Below are 16,964 nucleotides of genomic sequence, written 5' to 3' on the forward strand. Positions count from 1 at the left end.
GTTCATACAAATATAAATATTATTCTTTATTGATGGTACTCGCATCAATGGCAGGTTATGCTAAGATATGTGAGGTCAAGAGATTCATTAAAAAATAGCTATATAAATTAAATATTTTCTAGTTTTACTATTTTATTTATTCATGTTTTATTCATTTGCTTTTTTAGTTGTTTATATTACTATTTCTATTCATATTTTTTAGTTGTTTTCTTTTCTGTTACTATTTAAATGTATTTTCCCTAAATAGATGTTTCATTGAATACATTTTATTTGCAATTCTTTCAGCAGTAATACACTAATAACACTAATACTAATTGGGGGCTTGTGGGCCGCAAGTTTGAGACCCCGGTTCTATATGAATGTAAACAATGTGGATGGAAAAAAACAATTCATGCAAGAAAGGGTTAATAGGTAGAAGCTGACATTTTGTGGCGAATGAGCAACGAGTAGCAGCCTTCTCCTTGTTTTGCATTTTTAAACACAAATGGCTAATTATCATCCTAAAACCAAGCATTTTTCTTGGGTTTTTTCCCCCTACGTCTTGTAGATATTTATGCCTGCTGACATTTAAACAAGTATCCCGGGAGGTGTCAAAATCCACCATTTGACTTTCAAGCACTTTATAATTGTTTGCACCCTTTAGCGGCTGTATGCGAGTGGTGATGTCATACATAAAATGTGTCAGCAAAGAGGTAAAGATGATTTAGGAGAGTGTTCATCATGTAGAAATTCCATATGGATAACCCCCCCCTGCCCCCATGCCAAAATTAATGAAGCAACGTCTGCTTTGAATTGGAAAGATGAGCTCATTGTCTTCAAGCTACTCTTCTGCACCCTTTAAAGACAGCTTTAACACCCTTCACCCCCAATTTAAAAGCGTTAAAGAGCTTTTGACTGCAGACTTTAACATCATTTTAGAGATTTTCAAGTGTAAGTTGTCTACTTGGTGGGCCTGATTGACAGCTCTTCCTGGGTGGTTGCGAAGCAGCGCCCGCTCCGTTCCTACGGCAACAAACTCGGCAGGCGAGCCGATCAGTGAGCGAGCGCCCCAGGGGACCCATCACATCACACGTGCACATGGTGTTAGTCGTGCATGTGCGGCGACCGGGCGTAGCAGGGTCCTCTGTTGACATCTTTGGGTCGTTGACGTGAACGTCACGGGAGAATGATCCCCGAAAGCAACACGCACGCACGCTTGGTCAGCTGCTCTATTAAAAAGAAACAAACGAGGGTAGTTTTTCTCACCAACGGACCTCCATGACATGGGGAGTTGTGTTCTGTAGATCCGAGTTCCACCAGTTAACCAAAGTAGACACAATACATAAAGATATCCAAGTTGAAATCCAATTGATTACCATTTGCACACATGGAAATGTTTATTTTTTTCCGAAAAGTGATGTTTTTGTAGATGCAAGGTTTACACCTGGCAACAGTGAATATGGCTACAGTTTAACCTTTGTTTGTGAGGTAATAAATCAAGCCGCTTAATAAAAAGGAAGCCAAAGCAAGACCACATAAACAGTAAATAGTTGAGTTTTTTGCCAACACGTTGGAAAATGCTCTTCCTGAACAATAGCTTGTTGTTGTATTACATTTTAAGTACCTAATTGTCCATAAGCAAGCAAAAGAAAAGGCAAATGTTCAAACTAAGGTTGCTTGCGCAAAATTTCTGATGAATTTCCCCTCAAAGTTTGTGAGATTGTGCGACTTGATGCGGTTTGTTATCATTTGGACCTATTGTTGGTATTCCTTTTCTATAAGGTGTGTCACTTATGTGATTTTTGAACATTTAATGTCAATGCATTACTTCCCCATCCCATTTGCGTCCTCTATTTATCTTTCCTCCTGCTTTCCCTTTCTTATTCCGGCATTATCGCCCATCAGCTCCTCCCGTCTTTGTTTATTTCAACCCCGCCACCTCTGTTTATGTGTCCTTCTCCCCGCGTACATAAATCGCGTTGGCGCTGGCTGTTGAAGTGTGAGGAATGGCACATGTGACGTCTCCTCGCAGCTGCCGTCGCTACCGCCCGCCTCTGCGAGCGGCAGGCAAAATATACAGCAAAATATACACCATGCGGCTGCACGCGTAAACATTTTGAGCTGCTTTGATGTCGGCCTCCTTCATCCAACCTAGAAAAATGCTGGAAAAAAAGATGTCATGCATTACCTTGACTCTCTAGCCCAAATCTTATCCACCTGTATTCTGTCTAACGTAATTAATCCATCGTTCCACGTCGTCTTAGCTTTTTCTACTACATGCGTGTCATCTTGGAAACTAGAAAATTGGTGTATCATGGGTGGAAAACTAGATGATGTCAGTGTCGTTGTAGTATTTTCAACATAACATGACCATGTAAATATTTGTTGCGGGTGCGGGAGTGTGTGATGTTTTGCTGTTGTACCAAGACATATTGTCCTGTGTCAGCAGAGCTTCACAGCTCATTGACAAATATTCCCTCACCATGCCTACCTCCTGAACGACCCTCTGCCCTATCTCACACACACACATACGAGGCCGAATGTGATACATTGCCTTAGCATGTGACCCGTCTAGCGTGCAATGATAAATTCCAAGGTTGTATCTGAGGAGTAACAGGGGGAGCGGCGCCTGCGTGTAAAGGGATAGCAGAAAGCAGAATAGTTTTAGCTTCCTGTGAGCAGGTGCTTTGCTGTTTTGTTTTTTCGCATCATTTTGTACAACCCACCAAAAACAATCATGTGTATCGAATTCACGTTTCCTGCCAAAATATCATAATTGAAGATTGTTGTCACTTTAAAAAACAACTAACCTCAGCGTACATACAGTTCACAGTGCCAAGTGTTAAAGGGAGTATTTGAGAGTTAAATATAGCAGAAAAAAGGATGTAGCTATTGTTTCATTGGTTACATGCCACTCAGACTTTAGCCCGGAGTTGCATTAAAGCAAAGAAACTATTTTACCAAGTCATTAGGGTCACCTCCTGTGGTAAACTCTTATTTTCTCCCATCCTGATCTTTCTTCCACTCCCACCATGCTCTTTCACCTCTTCCTCCTCCTCATCTTTTCTCCTTCCTCCCATTTACACTCGTCTACTGAACAGTGATCATGTCGGTTGTTTCATCAGCTCTTGCTCTTGCTCCACACTATTGAGATTGATGAGCTGCTGGTCTATAAATGACCTCGAAACATTATACACACTCGTATGTGGGCGTTGGGGTCAAGATAAGGCTTTGTTTTGGTTACGTCCAAACATATCCACCTAGTAATGGCCTTACATTACTTAGGTTTGACTACTGCCACCTTGAGGAGTGGAGGATTGTTTCCAATCATGGAATTATTCATTCAATAAATGAATGAAGTTTGCCAGACTCGCTCTCATGTCATCTGACCTCTCAAAATGTTGGAATTTTCCATCCAAATCGTTCATAATCCGCAAGAGTAGAAAGCAATGTCCTGGCAAACTGACATTTTTTATCACTGCAGACCAGAAACCTCAAAGAAAAATTCAGTAAAGGCTAGAGCAGATTTTATTTGTGATGGAAGACTTATTTGATTTCCCAGTCACCTCCTGTCTGGGTTCTACTTCTTCTATCCAAAGTGTGGTTTCCGCCTTATCCGTCATATCAACTGTCTAAAAATAGCGAAAGCATGCGAGCTGGACTGTCCCTGGAATGTTTCGGCTCGGTTACTGCTCGAGTCGAGTTAGCGGAAAACTTAAAATTTTTAGTTTTTTGACTCTTTGTGAGATATTGGCATTCCGACATCTTATTTCGGGATTTTAAATTGTATCCCACAATTCTATTTGTCCTCTCCTATGGTTCTGAATCCACCGTAACGATCATGGGTGGCGCGTCGTAAATCAGCACTTGACTTGACAAAGATTTAACAGCTGTAAGGTAAAGCACAGCCTCGAAGCTCGAGTTCTTGCGACTGTCATCAAATAGCTGTCGAGTCGTTAACGGCTCAGGCGGTTAACTGAGCCTCGGCACACCCACTGTGTCAGCCCAGCCTTCTTATGCATCCTAACTCGCTCACCAAAAACACAGGTGGACATCAAACCTTAATCAAGACCAAGTTCCTGCTTTGCAGTGTTTCAGTTCTTGAAAGTGCTCAAGGATATCTGAAATATGCATGTGGTCCAAAACCTGGAACTTGAGGCTATTTCAGTAAAACTTCATTTAACTACGTTGGCAATTCAACAGTTCCCTGACACTTGGACAATGTTTGATTCTGGAGGGTTCTTGAACCTCTTACCACTACCCACAATGACCTCACCTGTAGCTTTTAATGCCCAGTCACGAACCCTACGTCCACAAAGCCAAGGCCAACGCGTCGGAGGCCCGTAATGCAAATGCGTGCTTCCATGCCGAGCATGGCTGAAACCACACAACTGGATTCTATGCAAATACTAACTGCAGTGGTGAGAGATGTTAGTGTTCTCCCTCAAAATGGGGGCAATGTACATTATCACACTTCTCACACACATGCCTAGATACTGGCCCATGCAAAGAAACCCCCCACCGCCCAACCCTGCACCCCTAACTTGCTCCTGGCAGCTAGGGTGACAGATTTGACACCTTGGCACCTGGACGTAGACAAGTGTTTGTGTCCCCACCCTGGCTGAATATCTTTATGTGACTGTGCGTCCATATCAAAACAAATATCCTGTAAAGATCCGTTAAAGGTTGAAACCAGTATTTTTGCATTTTAAAGTGGAGTCCAACTTGGAATTTATTTTCTGGATACTGTATGCAAGCTGTTGAGTGTGTGTGTGTGTGTGTAGTAGCAGACGGGGGTCCCGTCTCGCCCGTCACTCTTGGGCAACAAGGCCACCATTCCATGCCATCTAAAATAAGATCCTCTCCTGCTCACATGTGCTCGTCTTGTCAGCGTCCCCTCACCCTCTTGTTGACAGTGAGCAGCTCGAGCCAGCAAGAAATGAGTTTTTCTTCGTCTTTTTATCAATTTTGCAGGGATGCCCAATTCTTGGATATGTCACCAACATGGCAAGGCTTCTTCGCTTCATTTTGAGTCAAGTGTGTCATTAAGAAAGGGAAAAAGTCAGGCTAGGATTCTGCTTTTGTGGTCAAATCTGCTGTGCCAAAAATTTGTGTTTTCATAGCAAAACCTCTTATGATGAATAATTGAACCCCATGAATATAATTTCATATTCCAAATACTACTTTTGATGCAGAAATGACATTACTGTACGTGCTGTTAACTGCTGAATGTTGGGAGCGGCGTGTAAGGAACACATTTTAGCATTGGACTAACTTGACCGATGCGGTCATCCAATGAGAATGCCTTTGGAGGAGGAGGGAAGAAGGCCAGTGGGGGTTCTTTGGGATTTTCTGGGATCAGCATGACCTTTTGAGAAGTCTCAACCACCTGTTGCCGCACACATTCGCACCTTCACACCCGCCTTGGCGAACACCCTAGCTCTCGTGTGAGAGAGAGAGAAAGCGCTTGGTCGGCGAGGGGTGTTCGTTGACTCCGTTACGCAACACTTTTATTCACGCTCACTCTTTATGGCTGCGTTGGAATAAGATCAGGGTTTGGGCTAGTCCGCTGGAGATGTCAAGGTTCACATCGGGGGCATTTGGAATGTATTCCCCCCTGGTGTGACACGTCCCTGTGAAGTGTGTGTTTGCGCATGTATGTGCGAGGTATTCCACATGTTACCAGCGCATAAATCACTTGAGTGCTTTTGCTGTTGTCGTGACACTGTAAGAACTTTGAGTCGACATTTACAGTTCTGTACAATGGTAGCAAAGAACATCCTTAGAAATCAGCAAAATTCACACTATAATGATTGTACTTTTATATAATTGCTCACAAATTGTAAATTGAGGATTCGGTGTAATCATAAGTCAAGAAGAACTAATGATATTGGTTGAAGGTCTAAAATATTCTGGCTATAGTGTTGAACCCACATCAAGATAGAGGCAAGTAATTTGATAGTGTAAACATTGTTTGTAATTGATTGAGATTAATTACACAAAAAGCGGTATGACAATTCAACAATGGTGTGCACGCTCGTGTCTGACAAGTTCATGGTTGGAAAGCAGGTGCGTAATTGCAAAAGGCCGTCTCGTTACAAGTACTAGCCAATAGGCATCGTATGGTTTCTAGCTCTTTTGGTATACTGGGTGTAGTAGGTTTCCCCCAAATACTGCAATACCTGGTCCATATTCCATTTTTTTTACCACCTTTCCAGTTTTTGATAGAAAAAAAATCATTGTGATTTTAATAACTGATTGGCAAATTTTGTCTACCCGTGTTTGGCTGATTGAACGTGTAGAAATCTGTAAGGAGAAGAATTCCAAAAACTGTTGTCCTTTTAATTATTTATACTGTATTTATACATAGATGAGGGCAACAATACACTATATAAAATGTAATGTTATTCACGTGTAAATGTCTACCTTGGTGTATATTTGCGTGTCTGCCCTTGCAAGTTTTTTTTCTTTGTGTTTAGTGAATAGAAACACAGCTATGTGGGATGTGTCAAAATCTACTTTTAAATACACAGTGAACAAAAATAAATATATTGTTATACACTTGGATTAGGGTACAGCTGAAGAGTGATTCCAGCCTTAATTGGAATTCAGACCCACAGTGTCAATCCAGCCTAAAATATTCATTCAATGCATATGTGACTTTATTATTATTTTAATATCCAATACTGATTGTTGTTCCTTTAAAAAGAAAGTTTTTCGTCTCCTCACCAACAACAAGAACAAAAGTGCTCACTTCATGTCACTGGGCCTTCTCTTTCCATAATCGCTTCCAGTTTTTTACCCCAGTTTTGTAATCACTGTGATTGGCCGGCGACCATCCGAGGGGTGTATCCTTCTTTTCAACCAGTCAGCTGCTATAGGCTTCAGCTCACCTTCTTTAGGATAAGCGTTACAGAAAATGCATGAACGGAAAGCTTTCTCAAAGTTCATAGCTTTCCCGAGTGTCTTTTTTTTAATGTATGATGACTAATTTCAGCCTAGATGGGCTGCGACCTGCGAGCCCCCACTCCCCGACGTGCTGCCCGCCAGCCCCAAAGTCCTAGAGTCGAATAAGAACCCCTGCTGTCCGGCGGCGAGCACCCCGAGGCTGTCCGTTAGCGTCCCACTAGGGGACGAGCCCAGAAGGGCGTTTTGCTGGTTGGCGGCGCCGCCCATTTTGTCCGGGCTGGCAGCCAGGCGGGGCGAGGGCGGGAAAGTGTAGCCGTATAGGCCGTAGGGAGGCGTGTGAAGGCGGAGCCCGGTGTAGCTCTGAGGGGCGGGGCCGGACAGGTAGCCCAGTTGCGACGTGGGGAGGGGGAGGGGGCAGAAGGTTTCGCCCTCGTAGGACGCCGGGCCCCGGGGCGGCGGAAAGGGATCCGTAGGGGTGGCGTAGCGGTGGAGCGGGAGGGCCGGACGGTTGCAGGGGAAGTCGGTCGGACTAAGGGGGCACACCTGGAAGGGCGACGAGCATGGCGAAGGGGAGAGCAGGTGTGCTGAGGCGCCGATACCTCCGTGGGGCCCCGGGACTCCTGCATAAATAGACATTTGATTGTGATGAAGCTTATTTTAATTAAGGTTGCGCCCGTTTCTTCTAAAATAAAAATCCCCCCGCACCTTGTTTGGCCATGCCGGGGATGTCGTCAAAGGTGAGGGTCCGCAACGACGGCCGCCAGAAGGCGTACGACTCCACCAGGGCTTCCAGGCCCATCCTGCGAACACAAATCACGTTAGCCGCCCCGCCTCGTAAAGCGCGCACCTGGCCGCCATCTTGGGCTCTCTCTGTGTCTGCCCAGGTAACGAGGGTGCATAAACGCCACGTCGCCATTGGCCGCTGCCAGCCGGGCGCTCCGAAGTAATTGCTTTCACGCGGCATTTATGAGCCGATCAGGAGCAAGGAGGCAGGAAGCCACAGTGAGGATTTATGAGGTGGGATAAAACCCCCCCGCCGCCCACCCGTCCTCCAAGGTGGGTTGGCGTGGAGGCCTAATGCAACTCTTCTGTAAGACCTTGTTAGCGTGAGGATGAAAGTCACCTCCCCCAAAACTATGCGCACACCCGCGGGGTTGAAGCCGCGGCGATAATTTACACAAGATGCCCCGCGAAAAGCATGAACACATCGTGCAATTTTAACTTATTCGAAAAAGCAATGGAAACATACTTTTTTGGATAACATCGTAAGCCGACTTTAAGAAAATTGGCCCTACATTTCTGGTAAAATCCAAGGAAGTCGCGGATATTTTTCTTTCTCTGACATTGAGCTGTTAAATTTCATCATATTATTCTGATCTATTTTTATCGGTGATATATTTTGTCTTGTGGCTTTTCCTAAGAATTGACATTTTGATTATTTGTATGGATGACATGGTCACAAAATGTAGTAATTTAAAAAAAATGTTCATTTTAATATTCTTGTAATGTTTTTGTTAGTATTTTTATAGAATTATTCTTGTTTTAAAATATAAATTTTGGTATGGTTTTTGTCATTGTGGTTGGTGACAAGCTTTAAGGAAAAAAACTAAAAATCTGTAGATTTCACATCTATATATTTCATTTCATTGTATGAGAAGTGAGTCTGACAAATTTCAGACATTTTATTTTTTTTAAATTCAAATTCTCAAATTTTTTCTAAATATTTTCTTTTTTCCCCCTTTTACTTTCCATAATGTTGCAGTATGTCTCTAAAGAATTCAGTTTCTCTCTCCGTGCAAGTTGCTGTTGGTTAAAACTGCACGTTTTATGCTCCTATTTTACTTTTAATATTTCAGAGTCTGTTATCCGATCTTACTCGTCACTCCGCCACAATAACAAAATGACAAATACGCCAAGATTAAATCTCCTGAAGGCTGCGGTACGACTTGATTATTTCCACTCTGCGTGGATTCTCACATTCTTAGAGGCCCGTCGTACACTTGCGTGGAAGAAGAACAAATAAATGCATGCTGCACTTTTTCCTTTCCCGTAATATCACACTGGAATAGCCGTGACAACAAAAAAAAACAACCCACAGGCCAGCAAGAATATCAAACATGACCCAGTTGCGGCGGCGAAATCCTCCACTCACCGATTCCTTCCAGAGTCTCTGAAACCTTTGGCAAAAGGGTTCCTGTCAATTTTCAAGCGTGTTATCTGGAAAACAGAAAAAAAAATCCCCCCAAATCTTATGACAACACACACAGAATGCCAGCAGAAGTAGCCTTTTGTTTGTGTAAACCACGCTCGTGTGCGGCGACATTATGCTTTTTGACTCTTGGCATTTGGGGAAACTGAAGCAGTGTGTTTGCCCCGCCGCACATGTGACGCTTCCCGGTCAAAAAAGAATTGTTTCAACCCTCGTGACCCGCAGCCAACGTCAGATGTTCAGGTTCTCTGTTAGTTTGCAGGATTAAGCAAAAATGTGTCTTTTTAAAAAGCCTACACGGCAAGATTTTTTTTTTCCCTCTGTGTGCCCATATTTTTTTGTCGTTTTTCCAAAATGGAAACTCCCAAATTTGGAGAGCCATACTCTTTAAGGGACAACAGTGGGTTTGTTTAATGGAAAAACCATCACTGACAGTTGCAGAGTTTGTACTAATAGGATTATCCTTGAATCAGAGGGCATTGTGGTTTAAAAATTCTTGAAAAATATGCCTTCAGGTTTTCTGCTATTCATCGATAATAAGAAAGGCTTGATTTGCTCAGTTTACAGCTCAATGCCGACATCATTTCTTTGATATTTACAATATTTCGTCTAATCACAGCAAGATATTTCTAATTTTGTACTGATGCTTTTTCCCTCAGAAAATGAAGCAAGTAGTTAAATTTAGCTGTCACTGCTGAGCAATGGGACAAACTTACTAATGTAATTAAGCAAAGGAAAAAAGGTCTTATTTAGCATGCATAACATGGTTACATAAAGACTCATGAGGGAATGACATTGACAAGGCAAGTAGTCGACTACATCTTGACTGAAAAGGGAATATTCATCTTTTAGACAATTTTGGTGGGAACCTCATGGTTCCATTGTAATACAGTGATATCTCTTTAAAATTATATACCCATTTTGGGTAGGAGCAAATCGATAACCTATTCGGATACAAAGTGTCCCCATATATCGCTATATAACGTAAAATGTCCTTCAATTCTAGAAGGATCTACGGTACTACATGCTTTAATTACTTGGCTTTACATTTAAAACTTTCAAATTGAAGTGCAGAATCCGTTCAAGCGGGTTGCCCACTCTATCCAATCCCACCCCCCACCCATGCTTAGCGACCCCAGTGGGTCCAAATTCACGCCAGCTGAGAACCTGGCAGTGAGAACAGTCAGGGCGGGCCTGAGAAGGCGAGATGAGGATGTGGCTGAGGCCTGCACTCAAATGTGGTGCAAAATTCGACTCCAATTCTTTTCATGAGTTTGGAGAGGCTGACTGAGGTGTTGACGAGTATGTCCAAACCTGTTGGTTCTGGTACGCCGTGACTGTGGTGAAGACCGTCTCCGGGAACGAGAAGGTGCGCGTACCGTCCCCAGTGGGTACGGCCTTCACCGCGGACAATTCTTCGCCGCACTCCTTTCGGATGACGTGCACCCGCGGCTGGTACTTGTGCATAGAGTGCAGGATTATCTAAAATAGAAAGGAAGAAGTGAGGGTTTCATGTTGAGTGAGCTAATATTGTGTTGACACTGGTTGTCATAGTTAGCGGTGCTTTGTTTGTACTTCCACCGCCTACTCTTGCTCAAATTGTTTGAGTCTTGCCAAATGCAACATCATTGACATACGTAGGTGGTTAAGAGTTTTGCCTTGAGATATGAGCGCTCTCCAGAGTAAGGGATATTTCGCAGAATGCTATGTACGTATTTAAGTTTATTTGAGTTGCAATGGTATACGGTAACGATAACAGCAAAGGGTGTGAATCCAGAGTTTGCTTTCCAACAAAAGATAAAATGTGACTTTCTATACATTTTTTTACATTGGTTTGAATTTGAAACTAATTGACATCATAGGAAAAATTTGTCAATCAAATCAATGCTTGCTATAGTCTTTCAACGCACTTGATCAATTAAGGTAAGAACTACTGGAAAATCACTTGCCTGAATTTTCTAGAATTAGGATTGACTTGATTTTCTCATTTGGATTTTTTTTTAATTAAAAGGTAGTAAATATTGAGTGTTTTTTTAGTGTTTCAACAAGTAAATCACACATTGATTAATTATCTTTAAGTTATATTTATTTCACATACAAATGCAGTAATATTTCTCTTGTGGGAGTCATTTCCCAATTATACTAATTATTAGAATGATGATGTCAGTGATATTATTCATAATAATTGAGGTTTAAGAGATATGCAGTGTCCCATTCAGTTGTAGGCCTGTGATTTTTTTGCCATCAAAATGGACATGGTGTTAAAGATGAGTTTGTCATTTTTCCCATATTATTAGTAACATGGTCAATTCAAGTTAAAATGATAAAATCAGGTATGATAATAGTGCAGTGACTTACATGTCCCTGGTCGTCAAGCTCGTTATTGGTGAGCTTAAGCTTGTCAAAGCTGACCACCTGTCGCATCCACGTCTCCCCGGAGGCGGGGGAGTCCGGATGGATGTAGACCCGGGGCGGGACGGGGGAGTCGGCGTTGCCGGCCACCATCCACTTGGAGCTGTGGTACACGTACCTTCAACCACACACAACACACGAGAAAGTAATTTAGGGGGAAAGCCAAAGAAGTGAACTGAAATACTGTACAAATAATAAGAAATGGCAGATTTTTGGAGTTGGGATTCTTTATATTGCTTGAAAAATGCAATGTAGGAGAAAAAGAAGAATGTGTTGCACTACATGTAAATGTAGTAGCATTAATTTATGCACAAAAGGCACTTGGGATGTTGTGTTTTTTTTTGGTTTTGTTTTGTTTTTGGTCGGATTACAGCACATTTGCTGCTTTGACCTTGCACGCCGAGGTTAAAAATCCAAAAGGAACAACTAAACAACATGTACCCAGTGCCATTTGTGTCTTGAAAAAAAAAGAATTGTGATTGGAATAGGTTCTAAATGCTATTTTTCTTACCTGTATCGTTTATTGTCCACGGGGATGATATCCATGGCGATGTAATACTGCTGGTGTGGGTCCAACCCGGACATTTTCACACGCATGGCAGGGAACATCCGCCTAGGAAAAAAAATATATTGAATAGTATATCTACGAATTATCTGTCATGTGTGGGATTCTTATTTGTAGAAAGTTTGGAATTTTTAATTAATTCAAACAATATATTTAGTGTACACTGGATCCCATTAAAGTGGACTGTGTCAAGTCATGGGTGGCTTTGAACCTAATGACACTGACAACAGATGCAAATTGTTTATAACTATGTATATATATTGCCCAGAAATGAAGAATTCAGAACTGCATATTACCTTCCGGCCTTGGTGATGATCATCTCCGTACCGATCTCGTGGAATCGTTTCCACAGGTCCGAGCCCTGGAGCTCCACGCGTGGGTCATCGCTGCCGCAAACGGCCGCGGTGGGCTGCGGGCTCAACACGAGCGCGTCCTCGCTCTCTATTGCACAAACACCGAATATACTATTTGGATTATTTCAAAAATATGCACACGTATAATATCCATCACTGGGTAGTAAATTTGATTTTTTTAAACAAGTCATATGTGCGTATGTATCGATTTTAGACAATATTTGGCTTTTTTGGGACACATTAAATTGATGCATGGGTTTCATTTATCGATTATTCCGATATGTAAGGCAATTTATCGCAGGATACTTTTGCATCGCAGGCCCCGAGACATAAAAAAATGCCTTTTCCCAAGTTTCCATCGCTTTTCGGTGCGTTTTCTCTTGCTGCTAATTGGCTTAGCGTGTTTACGGAGTGTTTACTCGGAGCCGTAATTGTCGCACAGTTTTTGCACGCGCGCTGACCGTAATATCGCGTCTTTCCTTTGAAACACGCCGATAATGAAGGAAATTCAGCATCTTGATTTGCTTTTGGAGTCATTTCCAGCGGGCCTATGTTGACTGTGAAATATAACCATGTGTGTAATATGTATTGTGGGAGTCACGTCAAGTCAAACAATAGCGGTCAGAAGTCTAAACATCTGTAACTTTCTTCCATCTTTGCAGTTTTCGGGTCCAGCCTCGCTCGTACTTACGGGATCCGTCGCTGGTATATTCCGCCCCGCTCGCCCCGCTCGCCGCCGGAGGCTCCGGGCTGCCGGGCGTTCTCGGGACGTCGTAGCCGGGCGACGTCGCGCCTTCCCCGGCCGTCCTGCGCCTCTTCTCCACCCCGATGAGCGCTTCCACCGAGAAGGCGTGCGCCTTGACGCTGAGCGCGCACGGCGAGCGCCGCTTCTCGGCCATGACACGGATCCCAAAGTCCCGAGACGAGGTAGGAGGCCTCCACGAAAGTGTTCCTGGGTGCAAGTTTCTCCGCGTTCTGACGTCTTGGTCATCCGCCGCTTTCTTTGGAGGGAGGTGTCGACATTATAAGGGGAAAAGGAAGAAGGGACACAAGGAGCTGTCAGTCAGGGACAGACTCGACCAATCGGGAGTCGTCCTTCTCACTACTCAGGAAGCGCTCGACCCTCAGGCCACGCCCACTGGTGAGCAGCCCTGGATCAAACCCGGCGGACACATTACTTTTTTTTCTTCTTTTTTCTTTTACTTTTATATTGCGGTCATGATAACACACGCGAGACAAAGGGTTGAATCGAAATAGGATGCAACATTTCAGAAAGAAATAAGAAATTGGACTCTATTAACGAAAAGATCCATTTAGGTATGGTTAGGATTAGATACAAAGTCAGAAGTCTAATCTTTACAGTAATATCACTTTATCAGGATATTTAATCGCTCTTTGAAGAATATATACACTTATGATTATGTAAAATAACGGTGTCTTGCAGGTTGAAACAAGAACATGCATGCAAAAATACTTGGAGTAACTTGGATAAAATACACCATAGAGTAAATGAGTTATTGTACTGTGAAAGTTGATATGTAAATCTGAATTATTTTGCACGTGCAAAGTATGACTGCAGAATTAAATATGCAATGCACGGTTGGCCTTTATTATCACTCATATGTACCTTTTCTTTTTAATTAGATTGGGGTCCTGAAGTTTGAATTTGACCACCGATGAGCAAGCAAGTGAAGGTAAGATTTTTTTCTTGGAATTATTTAGGCCTTAAAAACGTGTGACTTTTTACGCACAATAAATGATGTCGTAAAAAGTAAATGCAGCGTTTTAAAATGAAGCTGTTAAATGAAGATGACAGCTGCTCAAATGCATGTTTTTGGCTTTAAATTACATATGCTTGAGCATTTACAAGTTCTTTTAATGTCAGAAGTATGAAATAGTCTTTGGGTTTTTTCAAGGCTTTATTTTTTTGTATTTCAAACTGACATGCTTCATACAGTCTATTTCAACTGTTGCAAATTTCCCCATTCATCAATATTGCTGGTAATTTAAAAATGATGATTAATAACCTTAAAAGCATATATTTAAAAACATCAATCTTGCAACTGACGTGATTTATAAGTTCTTCCATTACTCGTTGTTATTATTATGTAGCAATTTCATATCTGGCAGCAGTAGGAAAATAATGCAGTTTTTTCCATTTTAATTATTAATATTTGATACTTTCCTATATGCACGTATTTATCTACATGGAAGTAAAAAAATGAGTACCTATAAGTGACTGCAGCTGACTTTTGCTCACCTGCGCGTGCCACTTTTGCCAATGAGCACGCGTTGTCTGGGAGGGGGAGGGGCCTATTCGAACGGTTTTTAACGCTTTTGCGCGTGTCAGAAACGTGTCTGTCTGCGTCGCTCCTCGAACCAGCGCGTGTCTGCGCGTCGGCCGTGCAGGCCTCTTCTTCCTGCGGTCATATTCAGAAAATGAATCACTGACTCCAAACGGATGAGCACGAATGCAGTGTCAATGCAACACTCCTGCAATGTGCAAAATGTGCATTGTTTGAATTCAAATTAAAAAAAATAACCCCATTTAATTTGATATAATATTATATTTGGGTGACCTCATCTATTTAAAATGTTAAGATTTTTCAAACCCTTTGTAGAGTGATGAATACAGAACTAAAGGGAATAAAGAGCAATCAGTTTTAGCATGAAATTAACTATCATGAATTAATTGTATGCATATTTACTATATTTATTTATATTGCAAATTCTCCAAGTCTTGTGAGAGTTGAAGGTTTGCAATAATGCACTAGTTTTTTTAAATTACATCTAAACAATACGAGTACACCACACAAAAAGCCAACACAAAGGAATTTGTATGATTATACATCCCAATAATTATACAAAAATATTATATACATAGATAAATAAATAAAATACTTAAGAGGCAGGCTGTATGACACGTGGCAAAAATATACATAGGCACCTAAAATTATATTTAAACAAGAAGGAAAAAAATCACCTAAGGCCCATTAAAGAAAACATATATTTTTATTAGTATGCTTAAGTGTATTCACAGAACACCTGTTTGTCAATGATGCCATCTTCATCAGGTATCGACCCCTAGTGGAAAACATGTCCTGTTTCAGATTGTTGAAAATATGGCTTGTACTGTTCCCCAAAATATAGTTTTTTTCTAGAGTTAAATTTCTTATTTTATTTTTAGTCAAAGACGATTAGTTTAAAATGACATGTCATGGAATTTGAAAGAAGACAAAAGTTAGAAATATAGTTTCCAAGCAAACGCTTCCGACGATGACGTGAAAATCACAATCTTGAAAGGCAAACATCTGCAGCTCGTAATTGAGCTTTCAGGGGCGGGGGGCACACGTGCATCTTTAAAAAGAGGCACAACAACACTTAGTTTCAGTGCTTTTCTTTCTACGGCACAACTGGAAACATTTAAGATTTCTTTTTTTTTTTAAATCAGAGAACAAAGTCATAAAAAAAATTCCGAATCGGGCGCTAATCCCGCCTTTGCACGCCCTCTAACTAGCATTTAGCGCATTTTGAAGGAATGGCTTTTTATTGGCGTGTTTAGGGCGTCCAAATGTGCACAAACACATTCAGTTTTTTATAGTGAGAAGAGGAAAGAAAGTGTGCCAGTGTTTCTGCCGCCCGTTCCTATTTTTACCTTTTCCTAATTGGTGGTAATGACTCCATTTGAACAGCAACATGAAAGCTGTACACACACACATTACATGTGTTCCCCTGACAAGCGCGTACTTTATGCCGCGTTTTAATATCACAATAATACTTTACATTTAGGAGTGCGTTCAAAGCACATTCATTCCAACACGTCAATTTTGCAGTAGTTTATCCACAAAAAAACTATATGGGAAATCATTATATATCATGAAACATATTTCTGCCTTCCGCATTTTCATGGTAAAGCAAACAAAACTACATTTTGGCACAAAAACAATATCCACTTTCATATTGCGGTATAACATCAGTTCTGTTATTGCATTGGAAATTCCCCCTTTTTTTAGATTATCTTCCGTTAGATCATCTTTAAAAATGTAACTTGATATTTAAAAATGTTACATCTTTTGAATTTAAATGGCTGCTCACTTTGTTGCACTGTAGCTCATTTTACCACTGTTTTCCCAACCAGCATCTTGATCTTTTTCCTCCCCTTTTTTGTCCTTTTCGTGACTTATTACCAAAGCAACACCCCGAATATATATTTTAATGGGCCCATTGGACTTTTTCAAACATAAAGCAATCGCAAGACGATGTGTTTGGGTGTCTCCCACTGGAAAAAAAAGAAAAATGAAATAAAATAGGAGCCACTCCAATGTATTGCAACGTGCGCTTTCATTAAAACCAGGCTTTGACAAACAGGGAATAGAAACTATTAAGATGTTGCAGTCATTCAGAAGGTTTGGAGAAGTTGGAATTGTGGACTGGACAAGAGAAATAACAAAAATGATCAAGATTTGGGATCATTTTATCAGAAAAATTCATGCGGAAAGATTGTTTTTGTTTTTTACTATTGAGAGGAATAAGTGGG

At 41.5% G+C, this 16,964-nt stretch overlaps 1 protein-coding gene across 1 annotated transcript; it reads right to left on the reverse strand.

The window, feature by feature from the left end:
- Nucleotides 1-6,246: 6,246 nt before the first annotated feature.
- tbx18 (T-box transcription factor 18) lies at nt 6,247-13,395 on the reverse strand. The gene is made up of 8 exons (XM_077587897.1): nt 13,119-13,395; nt 12,371-12,515; nt 12,021-12,122; nt 11,456-11,627; nt 10,412-10,579; nt 9,041-9,105; nt 7,594-7,688; nt 6,247-7,508 (listed from the first exon to the last, which is right to left on the reverse strand). The coding sequence occupies exons 1-8, from the start codon at nt 13,324-13,326 to the stop codon at nt 6,973-6,975; spliced, it is 1,491 nt and encodes a 496-aa protein (XP_077444023.1). The 5' UTR covers nt 13,327-13,395; the 3' UTR covers nt 6,247-6,972.
- Between the last annotated feature and the right edge of the window lie 3,569 nt (nt 13,396-16,964).

Source organism: Stigmatopora argus, chromosome 19, assembly GCF_051989625.1.
Source record: "Stigmatopora argus isolate UIUO_Sarg chromosome 19, RoL_Sarg_1.0, whole genome shotgun sequence".
In the NCBI taxonomy this organism is placed as follows: Eukaryota; Metazoa; Chordata; class Actinopteri; order Syngnathiformes; family Syngnathidae; genus Stigmatopora; species Stigmatopora argus.